General features: G+C 39.0%; 1 protein-coding gene across 1 annotated transcript; it reads left to right on the top strand.

Moving 5' to 3' along the window:
* The first annotated feature begins 4,126 nt into the window (after positions 1 to 4,126).
* On the top strand, positions 4,127 to 12,960 carry LOC111567934 (alpha-amylase-like). The gene is made up of 4 exons (XM_055014308.1): positions 4,127 to 4,501; positions 11,575 to 11,721; positions 11,959 to 12,156; positions 12,477 to 12,960. Exons 1-4 carry the CDS (start codon positions 4,127 to 4,129, stop codon positions 12,864 to 12,866), a joined length of 1,110 nt encoding a protein of 369 aa, XP_054870283.1. The 3' UTR covers positions 12,867 to 12,960.
* Positions 12,961 to 20,153: the final 7,193 nt, after the last annotated feature.

Below are 20,153 nucleotides of genomic sequence, written 5' to 3'. Positions count from 1 at the left end.
ATCTTTTTCAAACAGGCTACTGTGACTATGTGCAATTTTGACTTGGACTCACTGTCTGTAAAATAAAGAATTTGATATATGAGAAATAACTACCCTTTTTTTTCTGATATTGTAATTAATGACTCAAAATGATGATGATACAGATTTTTGCTGTCTTGTAGGAATCCCCCTTTAAAGCTTTTGGCTTTGGAGCTGGGCTGGATCCAGAGGCTGGAGCTGGAGTTGGTAGGAGTAGCTAATGAACTAATGAGGGCAAAGCAGGCAATAAAACAGGTGGAAAACACAGACAACAGAAGAAAACAAAAAATACCAGAGACAAGCAGGGTAAGAGAATTTAAGCTGAATCAGGAAGTAACTAAAGAGAGTGAGACAGAGCGCACAGAAACAAAAGGACGGAGATGCAGACAAAATTAAACAGCCATCACAACTGCAACAAAAACCCAAACCCATGAAGTATAGTCCAGAAAATTACCCCTAAATCAAACAGTCACCAAAGACAGATTTATTGACTCATCTGCCAACCTCCATGTCACTGTCTCTTTTTGATGGTTTTTGAATCCCAATCAATGGCTTCTTGAATTTCTATTTTTTGAGCTTCTATAATATCAGCTGTGCTGGACTTTATTACTCCATCAAGGAGGCGGAGCCTCGGTGGAGTTATGTGACGATCGCCATTGGTGTGTCTGTCTGTCTGTCTGTCTGTCTGTCTGTTAGCAAAATTACTCAAAAACAGACAAACAGATTTTGATGAAATTTTCAGGGAAGGTCAGACATGACACAAAGACCAATTGACTGGATTTTGGTAGTGATGCAGCTTATAGTCTGGATCTACAGATTTTTTAAAGATTTCTGTATCACTGTGAGATAGTGTCACGGCGTCACTGTAACTATGATTACAAGTGAACACTACGTCAGCTGCCTACTGATGATCTCGATGTTTAGAGCAAGGACTTTGCCAGCTAGTTAGAACCAGGGGTACCAAGGGCGCGAAGGGACAATTTCCCTCCAAGTTTTTTCACTGTAAGAAGTTTGGCCTTTGAAATTTGAAGTTCTCTGTCTCTCAGAATTAACCTTCATGCACTGTATGGTAAGGAACACCTTAATCCATTATAATGTCATCCTTTATACTATTAAATTAAAAAAGAAAACCATGACACTTCACCATACACATACAGACACACATACATACATACAAATTTAGAATATTTTAATGAATATGAACTGTGTATTGCGCACTAGCCTGTGTAAACTGTTGGTTGAGTGCACAGTACTGAGAAGCCTGTTACTAGTTTAATTACATTTTCTAGTGAAGTTCAGGTAGTGTTGGTGCTGTCAAAGTGTTAAAGGATTCCCGGCAGCTTCTTTCCACCAAGCACTGGCAGCACAAACTCAAAAAAAATCAAGGAGTTCTGAAAATAAAGCTCTGTATCTAGCAGAAGCAGAAGCCTATGTTTTCCATCCGACTTTCCACCATCACAAAATGCACTGCATCCACCAGGAAAGCTGAGCACAACCCATCGTAGCTGGTCTGGAATCAGTTTTGCATTGTCATCTTATTCATTCTTTTCTCTTCCTTCTGCAGGGGATGCTCTTCTTCTATGCAAAAAAAAATTAAAAAATCAAAACAAACAAAAACCCTCTAGTTTGTTAAAACATAGTGAAAAACCAGACGAGAACCTTAACTTTTTTTAAGTGCTTGCGGGTTAAAGTTTCCAGCTTTAGTTCTCGCTAGTCCTCTTCTTTTCTGCCTTATAGTACAGTCAGAATGGACTTCAGCACGCAGAATTTGCTTGCTTAACTTGTAGCTGGGACGAGGTTGGCCTTAACAGACTCATAGATCTTAAGACAGAGTGTGGTGAGATTGTAAAGTCCATTCTGAGAAATTTGGGACAGTATGTAAAGCAGGTTGTCCAATAATTTCAAGGTTGGTTGTTTGATCCGTGGACCATCCATGTGCCAAAGTGTCCCTCAGCAGAAACCCAGCGTTGCTCATGATGGCTGACAGGCACCTTGCATGGCAACTATGTCACCATTAGTGTGTGAGTGTGATGAATGAGTGAATCAGAAATGCATTTGTAGAATCTAACTTAAGTTAAAAGATGCTATATACACTACTGTTCAAAGCTTTGGGGCCACCCAGGCGATTTCATGTTTTCCATGAAAGCTCATGTGCTAACATAATTGCAGAAGGGTTTTCTAATCATCAATTAGCCTTTCAACACCATTAGCTAACACAATGTAGCATTAGAACACAGGAGTGATGGTTGCTGGAAATGTTCCTCTGTACCTCTATGTAGATATTCCATTAAAAATCTGCCATTTCCAGCTAGAATAGTAATTTACCACATAATCAATGTCTAGACTGTATTTGTGATTCATTTAATGTTATTTTATTCGAAAAAGCTGCCTTTCTTTCAAAAATTAGGACATTTCTAAATGACCCCAAATTTTTGAATGGTAGTATACGTGCACATCAGTTACCATTTTGTGATGAAAACTGCCTTAAAAAGTGTGCTGTCACAGTTGTGACAAAAGAAGAAAACACCCTTACACCAGTTTATAGTCTCATAACACTTCTGTCATTACCTGTGTCAGTGTTATTGTCCTTAATTCCTCTAGATGCTCGTAGTAGTTATGGTAGTATCTGAGGGCTCCACATAAATGAATATTGTTAACCTGATAGCTTCTGCAATGCCCAACCTCAATTATGTGATAATTATGTGAAAAAAAAATCGAAACAGATATTTTCCTCCATCTGCTGTGAAGAAATGTTATTTATTAATCAGTACAAGTCCAATTAGCGGATAGGGATTAAAGCATGGAATTATGTACAGTTGTGTCGACTATTTGAAGCAGCTATTTTGTCTCTACTTTTGATTAGTGTGCTTCAAAAGCTCCTCCATTGTTTCTGTCACATCTAATTATGTCAGTTTGTCAAAGCCGAGCAATGCGTGCATGACTGCGCATGTGACTGTGATGTGTTTAGGATTGCCTAAATAGACCATGTAATGTCCAAGACATCTAAGAGATCCTCATAATTAAGGAGAATGTATCATTCAGACCTTTATTATTAGATCTTCATTTGTTTAGCCTTGTTGTTTATTTTCATTTTCTTGTCCTGCTTCTTTCATGCCTTCCGTATCGAGCTGCTCTAACGTGAATTTCCCTGGAGAGGGATCAATAAACTTTCTAATATCTTATTCTAAGATACCGCATGGTATTCCCTTGGTCGTAATGTGGTAATATGGAGTAGCAACGTTGCTCTTCCATCTTCCCGATCCCTGCTGCAAATTCAGAATCTGGGATGCTGTACATGTACTTCCCTGTTCTCCCACACGATGTCATTTCCAATTCACCTTCCACTGACATCCCCCTCTCTTCCTTGCTCTAACTCTCTTTCCCCTCTCTTTTCATGCCCTGAGGTTACATATTCTCTTTTCTTTTGCCACTGTACTGTTCTTATACGTTCCCTTATGTGTGCGTGTCCATGTAGTGTGTGTGTGTGTGTGTGTGTGTGTGTGTGTTATGTGTGTTTATGTGCTTCATTTGGGAGATTGCATCACCAAAAATAACTTGTATTAACTCGTGCAAACACACACGCACGCACGTACACACTATTACAGCCATTTTGCTTCTTGTCGTTTAAAGAGTCATGACAGCAGGAACACAGAGTCTCTCTCTGCATTGCGGGAACATGTGATATTTATAGAGGGACGACAAGAAGACGGCAAAAGGCCATGTAAAACAAAACACTGAATACCAGCTAGCACATAAGTAGGTGCTTCTCCTGGAGCGTCTGGGCTAACATAGACTATTCTGTAAAATCAAGACATTAGGCCTTTGAGTGAATGTTCACTTCTAATACTCGCAGAGAGGTGTAAAAACCTGGGCAGCTAAGACAAGGGCCAAACTGCTAAAACAGCAGGGATTATGGGGTGCTTCAAACCATGTACAGCACAAACCATGAACCAGCAACAAGGGACAGGAGAATGTGCTGATCTGTGGCAGCTCCAATTTGTAACACACAGGACTTAAAGGCTCTTCAGCAGCACATGTCGCATATTTATTCATTATTATTATGGTCCATTGGTGAGTCTCTGTTTGAGAGCAGGGGGGGTAGGGGGTTATGGGGATGGGGGTAAGAGTTCCAGCTCTGGGTTGTGCGTATTTGTGGGCAGGGGAGAGGGAGGGAGGTGGTGTGATGGAGGCTGCAGCTCTGGGGAAAAAGCTGTTCCTCAGCCTGCTAGTCTGTGTTTTGATGGTGCAGTATCTCTTCCCAGACGGCAATGGGACAAACAGGGAGTGTCCTGGGTGGCTGATGTCCATGCAGATGGCCCGTGCTCTTCTCTGCAGGCATTTAGTGTACACAGAATCTAAGTCCGCGAGCTCAGCTCCCACAATTCTCTGTGCTACCTTCACCAACCAGAACAAATCTTCTCTGTCTTTTGCTGTGCAGCCACTTTACCACACTGTGCAGCCCTGGCAGAGGATGTTCTCGATGGTACCTCTGTAGAAGTTTCTAAGCAGTTGTGGAGCCAGACCAGCCTGCTTCAACTTCCTCAGGAAGAACATCCTCTGCTGGAATTTTTTCACCAGGTTGGAGGTGTTTCATGTCAGATCCTTGGTAATGTGAATGCCAAGGAATTTGACTGAGTCCACCCTCCCCACAGCGGGGACTGTACGACTCTCCTGGTCCTCCTGAAGTCCATGATGACTTCCTTTGTTTTGGTGGTGTTGAGGACCTCCTGCATGACCTGCAGTTAACACACCTGTGCCTCTTTGCCTCATCACCTCCACCAGTATGTTTACCAGCTTTTCCAACACTCATGACCACACCATTACCCTCAGCAGTAGATACTCTTAGGCCAACTTACCTTGTCTACTTTCGCACAACACTAAAATCCTTTTGTCTTTCAGTATGGCCACGTTTACATGAAGTTTTTTGATTCGGAATTATTAATTCGGAATTAACTCATTCGGAATTAAAGTTTTGTGCTTCGCGTTTACATGGAAATATTAATTCCGAATTAAGGTTTACATGGACCGCACGTTTATCCCCTTCCTTAATTCTGCTTTAATGCTTGGGCGTTGGAAAAGATTCTGATTGGACAGGGAGTGGACGTGACGTATCCCTGTTTACCGGAAGAAAACAAACTCCATTTGCCACAGCATTTCTTTTCCCCAACAACATGGAGGAACCACTAATAAGCACGCTTTTCGCTTTGCTTTTTATTGTCGTTTTGAAACAGCAACTCAACAATGGCGTACTGCTTCTGTTGCATCACTTGAGAAGGAGAACGTGTACATTGCTACGTCATCACTACATGAGGAGCCAAACATGTGCAGAATTACCGGAATTGACTAAAGTGGAATTAACTGTATACATGAATAGAACGTACACAGGAATTAGTTTATTCGGAATTAACATCTGAATAAACCAGGTAGTTTATTCGGAGTTAACTTTATTCGGAATTAACTTTTTAATTCGGAATTAAATGTTTACAAGGAGATTTTAAAGCGGAATTAACTTTAATTCCGAATTAAAGAGGAATTAAAGGTCTCATGTAAACATGGCCTATGTGTAGTGAGGTTATGGAATGGACTGGAGGCGGAGCTCAAGCAATGTCCAAGTACGACCCAGTTGTAAAAGCAGTGCAAAAATATGGTTTTCACGAGGTACAGGGAGGAAGATTGCTTTGGTATATCACTGATTATTCAATATCGTATTGTTAATTAATATTGTTTATACTATTTATTTTCTATTTTGTTTGTGAATATGTACATAAATATCTATGGGAGTGCGGTACTAAGTGACTGATGGTCGAGATGGAGAAGTGGTAGGAGTAAATAAGCTTAGGCTTCATCCTACTCCTTTTCGGATATGTTGAGTTATCTTTTTTTTTTTTTTTGCTTTGTTTTGTTTATTTGTTTTGTTGTGTTTTGTGTTGTTGTGTCGTTGTTTTAATATTTTGATTTGTTTTTGTGGCTTTTGTCTCACATGTCCGAAATAAAAAACATTGATGATTGATTGATTGATGGATTGATTGATTGATTGATTCATTCTTGTTGTTTTGTGTGTTATTTGTCATGCTAACTTCTACTATCTCTTTACTCAGATCCTCCCTCATGTGTCAATCTGCTTGTTGTGGTCAACAGCTCCCAGCCAACTCTCCAACCTGCTTGTCCTCCAGCTCCTCGTCTGCCAGCTCAATCTTCACCAAGCTCCTTAGTTACCAGCTCTCTCCCTCCTCGGGCATTTAGCACTTCATCAGCCTAGCCTCTGGCCTCTCTCAGTCTGCAGTGCTCTCTTGCTCAAAAGATTTCCCTGCTAAACATCTACCTCAGGCATTGACAACAGTCTTTTTCAATAAGCCTTTTAACTCTCTCAAATGTCTGTGATCTGTATCTACAGACCACAGACACATGTCTACTCTCAGATGTACGTTGCTTTGGATAAAAGCATCTGCTAAATGAAATTATAGAAATTGTTGAATTGTAGAAATTGTCTGCATTTTGGTCCTCTCATTCTGTTCATCAGCTTTAACAGTAGCTACAGTTAAATTACATAAAATTAGAGAATCAGGAAGTTTCATACATTATCTATACAAAAACTACAAAGGAATAAACTGTCAAAAAAGTGGCACTAGGGTCAAAGCAAAAGCACAGTAAGTCTGCAGAGGCCACATGAGAATAAACAAATCATGATAGATACAGTAAAACATGAGAAAAGAACTGAGCCAAACTGCTCTTTGATGTTTTTGGATTTAGTATGGTTTATCATGTTGGCATTTGGTTTACATGCTGAATGCCACAGTCCAATTAGAATGAGGAGGAATTAGTATTCAGACAGACTTGCACACTGCATGCTGTGGGGATGCTAATGCCTGCTGGGATGACATGCAGTGTGCATACCCATGGGCTGAATTATGTCTTACCCTATGTTTATTGTAGTACTTCACCACAGGGGGTGGAAGTATTGCATGCTCTGGATTTACATCAGCTCGATGAAGTTATTTACTGATACAACATCTTTAGCTGGATCAGTTGGATCAGAGTCCTCTTCTTTCCTTTCTGCTTTTCTCTTCAGGGGTCGCCACAGTGAATCATCTGCTTCCATCGAACCCAGGGGTATTCAACTAAAATTCAAAGAGGTCCAGTCGTAAAAAATGTATTAAAGCAAAGGTCCGTAACATCATAATGTCTAACATGAATTAGTGTGATATATGTTGATGTAACTTATTAGCGTAGTAGCGTCTGCATATAATCAATAACTGATTGTCAAATCAAATAAATTCAGTATGAGTATTTTTTAACAACTTTTGAAATGCCTAGCTGTACATCTTTAATAAAGTGCAAAACTTGAAAAAACGACTGAACAACCTGAACCTACTTAAATACATATTTAACAATACCTAAATCTCCAAACATGTAAACAATTGAAGACTTTTACATTCTTTTTCCAGTCTTATATCATTCCTCTTATATGCCCTGCTGCTTAATGGGAGAACTGAGCTGCAGCTTGCCCTGCCAGTATTTTAAATCGTGGCCTGAATGGTGTCAGGGCCATTCTCAAACACATTTGGAGTTCATTGATTAGTCTGGAACAATATTTAGTTTTGATTATGTTCATAGCTGAGAAAGCTTCTTCCTCTCGGTGTTGCTTTACTTATTTTTTATTTTTTTTGCCTGTCTTCCTCTCATCTGTCCTTCGCCTCTCAACTGTATTCTGAAGTTACACAGAGTTTTAGCGCCTACCACACAGAGACTTCATTGGCTGAGTAGTGTCACGTGGGATGGCTGAACTTGTACGTAATTGATCTGTGAGTTTCCTGAGCTGATAATCAATGCAGTTAAAGCTGGAAAAGCTGCAGTGGTAAAATAGAAGCGACCCATCAACTTTAAAATCCCTTTGCAATTTACTGATTACAGGTCTGGGTCCGTATCAGACAGCGTCTGCTGGTCTGGATCCAATGAGTGACTCCTGATTTAACACTATCCTCTGCATACTCTTCTCTCACACTCTCTCTCAGAGTAGTTGGTAATTTTTTTGTTATTTTTGTGTATATTATATTGTTTTGCATATATACATTTCAAAATTAGATTTCTTTTGGTCCAAAGTAAACTACAATTACCATTTTGTGGTTGTAGGCCAACTAGTCAAGTTGCAATTTTCACTCATCTCCTCTTCTGTTCCTGAGGTATGGCCAGGGGCGGATCTACTGGGGTGGCATAGGGTGGCAACTGCCACCCCTAGAAGATGCCTTGCCACCCCGGCTGCCACCCCAGTTCTGAACAATCTAATTCAAAAATATGTATATGAAAGGTTGTGGCCGGCCGTAAAGAGCGAAAGTCCAGGAAGGACGAATAACGAGTGAAACTCCGATGTCCGAGTAGTTTCGAATACATCATGTAGATGTAATGTACTGTACAGTCTATGCTGCTACAGATACGAGGCGACACGACCCCCCTGAGGGGGCTGATCTTAGACCTCACTCATGGGGATGACAGCTGGACTTCAGTGTGACAGTAAGACACTAGTTAGACTGGGTTAGACTACATGCTAATATAACTGTTCACAATGTATTAAATGCTAATAGTGTCTAAATTCACATAAAGTGTTTGCTTATGAGATGAACCACGGTTTCCACTGAGCCTGGGCCTTGCTAATTTTTAATTATGTAGCTAGCTAATGTTAGAGAACAGCCACAGAAGGATGGTGGGGATCGTCTGTGGAAGTTTTTCTCCTTTTTTTTTTGATAATTACAACCTGTGGTTCTGACAACAGACTGTAAGTCAAAAGAAATCACACATTCACTCAGACTTTACATGACATTAAAGTGTAACCAGACCCCCAGTCACAGCAGGTTTTCATGCACTGTTTGAAAACTACATCCTGCTTGTTTAATGCTGTTTTTATAATTTTGGTGTTAAGGTCATAATAACACCAACATTGATGTGTTTCGTCACAGTACAGTCATATCATTTAGTTTACAGCTGAAAAAACGTTTACATGTTAAGTATCTCTTTAAAGGTTTCATAGTCATAGTTAATAATGAAAATTATCAAAGGAAAAAACATAGTTCAGTCAGTGTGATTCTTGTAGGAGACAGTAAAGAATGAAGAGGAAGGAAACCACCAGCAGCTTTTCCCAGCCTAAAAGAAGAGAGGAGGAAGAGCATCCCAGAGAGGAGACGGAGGAGGAAGAGTTAAGAGAGAGAGAAAGAAATGAAGACATGCAGAGCTCAGACAGTGAAAGGTAAATCAGAGACTATCTCTGGTCCAGCTGGTCCTCATGCTATGAATATTGTGTTAGTATAATATATCTGAGTAAGAGGTACACCTGTTGCAATAATTACCTTTTTGGACAAAATATTATCTGATGTAGTTAGTCTTTTAATTTTAAGATGATAAGTAGATCCTTAATTCTTAGGAATATCCAAATATTGAAATTCTAGAATTATTGTAAGAAATGTCTCAAATAAAGAGCATCAAAAAATAAAACCACAAATCTAAGACAATAAATAAAATTATCTGGACTCTGACTCTGTTCTAGATGAATTAATAATATAATCATTGTGGCAGGCTGAACATAAGCTAGATCACACAAATGCAGATTTCCCTAAACAGTGCATAAGAGAGACATTGTCTAGTCTTAATCTAATTTGTTGCTAAATTTAAGAAACATTTTTAACTTCTTCAAAGTGTATAAGGTTGACTTTATTTCAGTTTAGATCTTTTCCCCTTTCAGCTAGACATCAAATCACATATTGTGATTGACAGCTAGTAAGAACAACTCATGTTTAGGATTGGCTGACAAATACAAATGATATTTATTTATTTAACATACTTATTTCAGCAGTATTTGCGTCAATTTGATAACGCCTGCTGGTTGGTTTCATCCAAATCCATCATTCTGTTTTTGAGTAATGTTGCTAACAGACAGACAAACCAATGCCAATCATCACATGACTCTACCAAGGCTCCGCCTCCTTGGCAGAGTATATATATATATATATATATATATATATATATATATATATATATATATATATATATATATATATGCCACCCCCTAAAATGTATCTGCCACCCTCTTAATTTTTCTCTAAATCCTCCCCTGCTTTGACATGATGTTCTTAAAACAAGTGCGGCCTTCAGTGAGAAGTAGCTAGCATGTAGTAGTAGCAGTATGAGTGTGCATGAGAGTGCGTGTGTCTGCAGTACATGTTTGTGTGTCTGATATGTGTCTGACAGCTGGTGTGCTTTGCCCTCGATTTGACCTGGTACTATTCAACTTTGTTTTATCCCAACTGACATAGTGTGAGATAATGTTCGAGACCGTCCCATTCATTCACAGGTCAACACAACTCTTGTATTTAGTGTACAATGCAATGTGTAAATCAGTATTAAGCCAGCGCTATGTATAATAGAAATAATCTAAATAATAAATCTTAACACCTCTCCCTGGCCTCTCTTCATGTTTTACTCTTTTTGCTTTTATAGCAGTCTTCATACATTTTACACCATTATGTCTTGTTGTGTTCCTTATACAATTTTTTAAAAGTTATATCACTTTGAGCAGACACAATTATGTTCTGAACTCTTCATGTTAAATTTTTTTTTTAAAAGAATATGATTTCTTTTCACACTAAAAATAAATATTTTACTTCATGACTTTTCACCTACATTCCAGACCCTCATAGTTCTCCTTTTGATTTCATATTTCTTCACACATAAATCATTTGATTACCATCAAAACATCGTTGTTTGCTAGAATATTCCATCCATCCATTATCTATACACCGCTTAATCTTCACTAGGGTCGTGGGGGGGCTGGAGTCTATCCCAGCTGACTTAGGGTGAAGGCAGGGGACACCCTAGACAGATCACCAGTCTGTCGCAGGGCTACATATACAGACAAATAATCACATTCGCATTCACACCTACGGTCAATTTAGAATAATCATTTAACCTCAACATATTTTTGGACTGTGGGAGGAAGCCACAGTACCCAGAGAAAACCCACACATGCACAGGGAGAACATGCAAACTCAATGGAGAAAGATACCAGGAAAGCCAGAACACGAACCGGGGATCTTCGAGCTGCAAGGCAAAAGTGCAAACCACCAAGCCACTGTGCAGCTCAGTCAATTTCATACCACAAATATTATTTGCATTGTTCTAACCAATATTTGAAAGATAAATTAAGATATCTTTGCAAGACATCCGATTTAATCCTTTCATTCCCATAGTAAAACTTATAATATCAAAATTAATTCATTAATTAACTAACAGATTTGGATGTAATTTTTAGAGAAGGTCAGAAATTACACGACAGGAAGGGGAGTGATTGAGGTGTGGTCCTGCTCGTGAACCTCAGCTAAAGATTTTAGCTCTATTTACCCTGTAATCACTGTGTATTCTGTAAAAGTTCTGTAAAAGTGACTGTGTTTATTCCATTTTTAAAAAAGTGAAATATTAAGATGACACACATGATTCCAACTTTTCTGCTGGTGTCATAAAGATAATAACTAATGTTTATTCTCCTTTTTTTTTTTTTTTTTTAAATATCAGATCTCTCCTCCAAATGAGCACATTGTGCTGAACGATCCCTGGAGACCCTGGTGGCAGAGATACCAACCAATCGGCTACAAGTTGTGTTCCAGATCTGGCAGTGAGAACGAGCTGAGGGACATGATCTCCAGATGCAACAAAGTTGGGGTAAACAACAAATTGCCACTTCATGCTTTTTGCATTAGAATCAAAATGTTTTCGGACAACAATAATATAACAACACCTGGAATTACAGGAAAAAAGAGTGAAGATCCACAATGCCTCAATTTAGCAAATCACCTCAGAGTGAACTTAATGCAAAAATAAAATAAGAAAAAGTGATTAATGATAGAAGATAAATGTTGATTTGTTGGGTTGCACTTTCGACACTATTTACTGCAATAGGTCAACATCTATGTGGATGTTGTCATCAACCATATGTGCAGAGCTGGTGGTGGAGAGGGAACCCACTCCTCATGTGGAAGCTGGTTCAATGCCAGCAAGAAAGATTTTCCCAGTGTCCCCTATTCCCACTTGGACTTCAACGACTACAAATGCAGGACCGCCAGTGGCAACATTGAGAACTATGGTGACAAATATCAGGTGATAATGTCACAGAGAAGCACTGTCAGAACAGTGAAATTTACAGTTTTATCTGTAAAACTTTTTCCATGTCATTAAGGAATCCATACAGCAAAATGTATTCATAAGTTCACTCAGAACCACAGTTTTACTTACTCACACTGAACCCTATGATTTAGTTGGCGGTGCACAAGTCTGACCACTATCATATAAATGTTTTGAGCAATCAGGATGACAGTAGTAACAGGAAAAGTGTTATCATAAAAATGGAAATTTGGTAAATTATATCTGCAAGAAGACATTTAAAACATGTGTAATGGTGCGATTATCAATTCCTCCAGGTACGTGACTGTCGTCTGGTCGGTCTGTTGGACCTTGCCTTGGAGAAAGATTATGTTAGGAGCAAGGTGGCTGACTACATGAACAGTCTGATTGATATGGGTGTGGCTGGATTCAGAGTAGATGCCACCAAGCACATGTGGCCTGGTGACCTGGAGGCTGTCTACGGTCGTCTGCACAACCTTAATACCAGCTGGTTCCCTGGTGGCTCCAGATCCTTCATCTTCCAGGAGGTAGTTTTCCCAAAATGCTTTTATAAAGGTCCCTCAAATATAGTGATTGAATATCTCAAAAAGACAGAAGAAAATGTATGGAGTCAGTACTATTATTATACATCGGTATCAGTTAGGTACCACTGTATAGTAAAAGCTCCTTGTCAAATACAGATGTAACTTCAGTTCACGTCCATATTTGACAGTTGTTTGTTTTGTTAGAATATCTTGCTGTGCCAACAGGCTAGATGAACTTATTTGAACTTGATTTTCAGGGAAACATGCAGAGAGTGAAAACAAATATTACAAAAATTAATTATTCATGATATGGGGTGGCAAGGTGGGGTAATGTCTAGCACTGTCACATCACAGCTAGAAGGTTCTTTCTGCATGGAGTTTGCATGTTCTCTCTGTGTTTGTGTGGGTTCTCACCGGGTGCTCTGGCTTCCTCCCACAGTCCAAAGACATGTTGAGGTTAAGTGGTGATTCTAAATTGTCTGTAGGTGTGAATGTGAGTTTGCTTGGTTATTTGTCTTTATGTGGCCCCATAATAGACTGGTGACCTGTCCAGGGTGAACCACTCCTTTCACTCAGCTTCTTGCACCCCTTCCACAATCTACAATTCTACAATTTAATTTAGCAGATGCTTTTATCCAAAGCAATGTACATCTGAGGGTAGACACAACAGAAGCAAGGATCTCGTCAGGAGAAAGCAACCTGCATAAGTGCCATAAAATTAATTTAAGTGTGATAATAGGACCGTCGTGCCGACAGGCAGTGTGGATATAATAGGATATTTGGTTTTTTGCAGTCTGCCAAGTCTGTCATTTGGTAACTTGTTTCACCACTGTGGAATCACAGAGGAGAAGAGTCTACCTATCGACTGGCCCTGTTGTGGTGGTTGTATCAGGCACCTTTTATTGGCCGAGCGTAGTGAGCGGGAGGGAGTGTAGACCTGACCGTGCATGCAGGGAGGCCTGTCAGTAAGGAGTTGCAGTAGTTGATGGTGATAATACAAGAGCCTGGAGTTGTGCTGTATGTTCAGGCAGGAATGGTCTGATCTTCCTGATGTTGTAAAGGGCAAATCGACACGATCGAGCAACAGAGGCCACATGAGCCTTGAAGGTTAGTTGGTCATCCATCATGACACCCAAGTTTCTGGCAGACTTTGTGGGTTTGAGTTGAGTTGATTCAAGCTGGATGTTGATTTCTTGTTGTATAGAGGAACTGGCTGGAATGACAAGGAGCTCAGTCTTGGAGAGGTTGAGTTGAAGACTCAGCCGTTTTCTTTCATCCATGCCGAGATATCTGCAAGGCACGATCGGATGCAGGCAGAGACAGTGCAGTCGTCCGAGGGGAACAGCAGGACGAGCAAGGTATCATCAGTCTAGATATGCATGTGTTACGTTAAGTGGAAATTTGTGAATCCACGTGAGAATGCACAGAGTGGCAATACGGTGGGTGTAGTCAGATTTCTTTATTCAGAATAAACCAATAATTGGCCACTATGGCCAGAAACTCGCTAAAGGAGGGAAGGGAGGAGGATGGCAGGCTTCGGAGGCTCGGCAGTCAGAGAGGCACACGACGACGTCCAAGAACGAGTGGCTGCTGGCGTGCAGCGGAGACGCCGAGTCCGGCAGCAGGGCAGACGTGGTCGGTGCAGTCCGGGGGCGGGGTACGTCCTCTGTCTGGAGGCCACGTGCTGTCAACCAGGACCTCTATCTGGAGGTCTCACTGGAAAGGCAGGCAGCTCTGTAGATCAGTCCAGCAGAACGCTCAAAGTCACTCAGTGCAATCAGAGTTCAATCAGTGCAACCAGTACAATCCCACGCCGAAAGCTGTGTGGGGCTCGCTCTTAAAGCCAAGGTTGTTACGCCCTCTGTGTCTAGCTCGAGGTAGTGGTAGGATTTCCTTCTCCCCCTCCCTTCTTGTTCTCCTCAGGTGGCTGTGTGCACAGGGCTTGCAGGCAGGTGGCACATATCTAATCAGCAGAGCAGGACCACGAGCAGGTGGAAGCAATCAGGCCAACTACTTCCCCTCTCTATAAAGACTGACGCCACTCACGACTCAATGCCGGGTCGTTGTACAGCAACTGTTAGTTGACTCTTAGCTCGAGTTTTGCTCCGTGCCATTTTTCATCAGCCTAATCCTGTCGTTTTTCCCTTTCCAGTCTGGACTTCTGCCTGCTCGTGGTTCTACCCAGGTTCCCTCCTCCCAAGTTTCGCCTGTTCAGTCACATCTGCGGTCAAGGAAATCACTAACCTTCTCCTCCATTCGTCTCGACGTCTCCACCACCCTGGTCACTACCACTTCTACTGCTGCCACCACCTGCCGCCGATCCTCCACTACCCCTAGATGCCAACTGCCTCCCTTTTCCTCCCTGTATGCGATTGTTGTCTGTAAATTAGTGTTTAGGTTTGAAATCCGAGTTGTAGCTTTTCTTGTACCTGTGTAGATTAGCTTTTCGCTCTCCTACCTAGGTCATACCTAACGTGGGTTAGTTTGTTTTTGGTACTTTGTCCTTGTATATTAATTCCACCGTTCGCTTGAGGCTTTAGCATACAGCGGTATTTTGCTTACCTGGAAGTGGGTTTGTGCACTTTCGGTTGTAGTTCTAGACCCCGAATTGTAGTTCTAGACTCTGAGTTGTAGTTCGACACACCAAGTTGTAGTTCTTGAGCCCGAGTTGTATTTCTAATTGTAGTTTTGAGTGCGAGTTGTGAGTTTTGACTTAGCGATGATTTAGATTTCTTCATTTTAGAGTTTTGATTGTAGTTTGAATACTAATTGTAGTTTTTCAACCTAGTGGTAGTTTTCAGTTCCCCTTTGGAGTTTTTTTCTCTGTTTTCATCCTGTTTTTTTTGTGAAAATAAATCTTTAATTCTGAATTCTGTCGTGTCTCTTGCCCAGCACCTGAGCCTTTGAAATCCGTAACAACCGTACACGACCGATCGAAAGTTTTAGAACGTTCAAATTTTTCCACTTTTTTATTGGAAATTATGCACGTTAATGTCTCCTTGTGCTCTGAAATGAAAGAATAGAACAAATAAATGAATTTGACAAAAATCAATTTATAAACCAAAATTTATTCTAAACTTTAACTCATCAAAGTAGTCACCTTCGGCAGATATAACAGCTGAACACACTTGTCTCATTCTTTGCACGATGGTAAGCAAATATTCTTCAGAAAGTTTTTACCAACTCTGTTGCAGAAGTTCCCATAAATGTGTGGCACTTGTAGGCTGCTTTGCTTTCATTCTTCTGTCCAGTTCATCCCAAACCAGCTCCATGGGGTTTAAACAACTAAAAGTGCAGCATCAGAGGAAGAATATTTAGTTGCACATTACAGGAAACATTCAGTCCCTGGATGTGTTCCAGGGAGCAAAGTTAGTGTTTGTTACAATAAGAGGAGCAGTTTAAGAGCTTCAGCTCAGATTGTTTCAGAATGAAAACTGCAGTTTTGAAATCCTCAGTGTGTGTGAGATTAATCATCAGTGATGCTCACACTCTGAGCTCTGCAACATCCCAAACCATCTATTATGTATTGTTGCTTGGTTTGTTTCTCCCTCCTGTCATATGCTGTTCAGTACAATTCAACAATTTCATTTAGCAGACTCTTTTATCCAAAGAAGTAGATATAACATACAGTTGATGCCCCTGAACACATCATCAGTGATGCTTCCTGGACTGTTTCGGCTCTTTCAACATCACACTCTGTCATCCAGGACACCCAGGCAGAGTATCAGGCCCAAGTTGTGTCCAGGTGTCGCATCGCCCCCACAGGTACCTAGTACATAACATATTCAGAGATTCAGATTCACTTTATTGTCATTGCAACAAGTGCAACGAAAGGTAAGGTGCAGGCCATACAGTGCAAAATAATATATATATATATATATATATATATATATATATATATATATATATATATATATATATATATATATATATATATATAAATAAAAGCTTTGTAATAATAAAAACAAAAGCACAAAATGACAAGATGGATTTGATTTAAAAAGGCACCGTTAAAACACGGGTTGAGGTATTTACATAAGAGCAGAGAAAAACTGTAGACTTAATGTCTGTCAAAGTCCAGATACTAATGTGCCTCAAATCTGATACGTGTTAGATTCACGTCTGAAACAATAATGCTCAGTTTGCCCTGAATGTAATTGTGGAATTTTGAAGAAACATTATTACACCTACGGTACTTCAGTCCTGCCCACAGCTGCTGATTGTCAGATTATTTCCTCTGACTTTAATAAACACCTGCAGCATCACGTAGCAGGGAAAACTATCAGTTCTTCTCTATGCGCATTTCAGCACGTGGCACGGCAGCGGCGACTTCATTACGATGTGAGATCAATAATATTCAGTCACACCAGACATGACAGCTGTTCCACACAGATTCTAGGTTTATATGGTTTAATTATTTGTGTTGTGTGGATGAATCCTGAGGTACATCAGAGCTGGCAGGACACTTTTATTAAGATTACGCACAAAATTACAGTTATAAACCTCGGTTCCTCTTAATGTCTGACTGAATATTACACTCGTTCACAGACTACTGGAGTGCTTGAGCTCTGACTGGACATGATATGAACCTCAGTGATGCTGTGTGTGGACGCATCAGCTGCTGAAGGACTACAACAGGATTTTAGTACAGTAATTTGCTTTTCGGAATCTTGTTCCCACTAAAATGCTTCAATCCGAGGCTGATCTTATCAGGAAAGATTCAGCTAGCTTTGAGGCTCCCTACATTTCTGACAAGTGATGGAAACTCACGCACATACGTGGAAAAACGTCATTTTTAAAACAAAGAAATTGCCAATATGGATTATTGATTTAGCTCCATATCAGAACTGGTGAAGCACAGACGTGCATCGTCATGGCAACAGAAGGTGACGCGCACCTATAAAAGGCCTGCTGACCTCCATACGTTCCCCTTTTGCATTCGGACATTGATTTGACCCTCTGCAAATTCACAAGCCTGCTGTTTAAGCTAGCTGTTTTGGACACCTGGAAAGTTAAGAGAAGAAACTCAGCGGATTGAAGAAGAAGAAGCTCCTTTACCACCTAGAGACCTGCCAGATCGACCGTCAACATGAAGGTAAGAAAATTCAGTTCATGATTTTCTCATCAGCTTCTCTGAGCACTTTAAAAACACTTTCATTCCAAAAAAAAAAATTTATTGAATGTAAAGTTAGTTAATTAACGCAATTTTTGATGGATTTCTTGTTGTAAATTTGTTATTTCTGCGTTTTACTGTATAGCAGTACGGGGACATGTGTTGATAAAACTGTTGTTTTGTTTTGGAATCATGAATTTTGTCTAATTTAACATCGAAAGTTTTGGGGGACATGGAAATGGTCCATTTTTCATAAAATGCTGCAAACGTGAACCACTGAAGGTCCTCAGAGCCTCCTTTTAAAGTTTCCGATTTCAAGTTCAATTTATTATGATGTGGATATTGATTTAAATGTGCTGAGACCAGTAAAATAAAGAATTTATATGACTTAGAATCAAAGGTTTAAAAAACAAGATGGCGACTGGGCCATTTTTCATAAAATGCTCCAAATGTGTATCTTTGGTGACCGTGGAGACCATGGAATTTTGAGGAGAAGCGTTGGGGGGAAACGTCACGACGTCAGAACGTGCAGGTGTAAACGAAGCAGTTTAACTGGTTGAAGGTGTTGTGAGTGGACAAATGATTTCCGGTTTGTGTGCTTATTTTGGAGACGATCTGTTGGTTGCGCATCAGTCAATATGCTCAAGGTTCACTGCGTGCAGTTGGTTAGTGTATTTTACAGCTGTTAATGGAGAATGTGGCACCATAAGACCCTGTTTTCAAACTTTGTCATTTAAAATTCAATCTAATACGATGTTATGCAGCAGATGTGGTTAATAAATGTGATTGTGGATTGTGAATATATACATATTATATATATATATATATATATATATATATATATATATATATATATATATATATATTCACAACAATATATATATATATGTAGACATATTAGTAAAACCATGTTTAAAAAGCTAAATATTTCACTGTGCATGGTTCAGGAAACAGGGGAAACTGTAAATCATGTCCACATCAAAAATGTGGGTTTTTAAAAACAGTAATTGTCATAATAATAATAATAGTAATAATAATAATAATAATAATAATAATAATAATAACAACAACAATAATAATAATAATAATAATAATAATAATAATAATTATTATTATTATTATATTATTATTATTATTATTATTATTATTATTATTATTATTATTATTATTATTATTATTATTATTATTATCTAATAGTAGTTGTAGTAGTATTATAGAAAATATAATATAGAATACAATAATTATTATTGTGGTTATATTTTGCTATTACTTTTATTTAGATACTTTACAGATATTTCCTGTTATTTCCAATATTTTTAACATATAGTCACAGTTTTTTATTGTATTATTATTGTTTAAAAAAAAGTGAAATACTGTATTGTCCAAATTAAAAACAACAGCAAATATCAGTATTTATATTTTCCAAATTAATTTGAAATACAATGATAATAACAATAATGATAATAATAACAACAATAACGATAATAATAATAATAATAATAATAATAATAATAATAATAATAATAATAATAATAATAATAATAATAATAGTAATAGTAATAGTAATAATAATAATAATAATAATAATAATAATAATAATAACAACAACAATAATAACAATAATAATAACAATAATAATTTCAATAATTGTAGTAGTAGTGGTAGTATTACAGAAAACATAATATAAAATATAATAAGAATTATTATGGTTATATTTTTACATTGTTTTTCATTTAAATACTTCACAGATATTTCTTGTTATTTTCACTATTTTTAACCGATTTTAATTTTAAAAAAATAGATTTACTGTTTTACATTTTGATGTACAGTATATATGTAATTTGGAGTTAAAATAAGTGTAATAGATATGAAACAAGGGAGAAATAAATCAAGGAACATTCATGAGAGCTGGTTTGTGAAGTTGCAGAGCTCTGTGTGTTTTTAGTCTCTGCTCACTAAAGACAAACAAAGTCAGGATTTAAGTTCAGAAGATTTCATTCTGAATCAATCTCTGAGCAGAAATGTGAAACATCTTCCTGAAATCCTGAAACTGGAGTCGATCAAAGACTCCATGTGCAGCAACATGTTCTCCTCTGATGCTCCTCGCTGAGTTCCTCTGAGGTTCTCTTCAGCATCCCTCTTTGAGCAGCTTCACCTCTTTGCTCCGGTTTCCTGAGAGTCTGTGTTGAAATGTTTCTTTTGTTTCTGCTTCCAGAGGACGTCGGACTGCAGCTCCTCGCCGGACTGCTTCAGGTGCAGTACACCTCCATGCTCTCCTTCCTCCTCCCCTCCCTCCAAGCGTCCTCGCTGTTCTTCCCCCCTCTCTCCTTCCTCCT

The sequence above is a fragment of the Amphiprion ocellaris genome, chromosome 10, assembly GCF_022539595.1.
Source record: "Amphiprion ocellaris isolate individual 3 ecotype Okinawa chromosome 10, ASM2253959v1, whole genome shotgun sequence".
Classification (NCBI taxonomy): Eukaryota; Metazoa; Chordata; class Actinopteri; family Pomacentridae; genus Amphiprion; species Amphiprion ocellaris.
The sequence above is the reverse complement of the archived record's forward strand: the minus strand, read 5'-3'. Positions and strand labels throughout refer to the sequence as shown.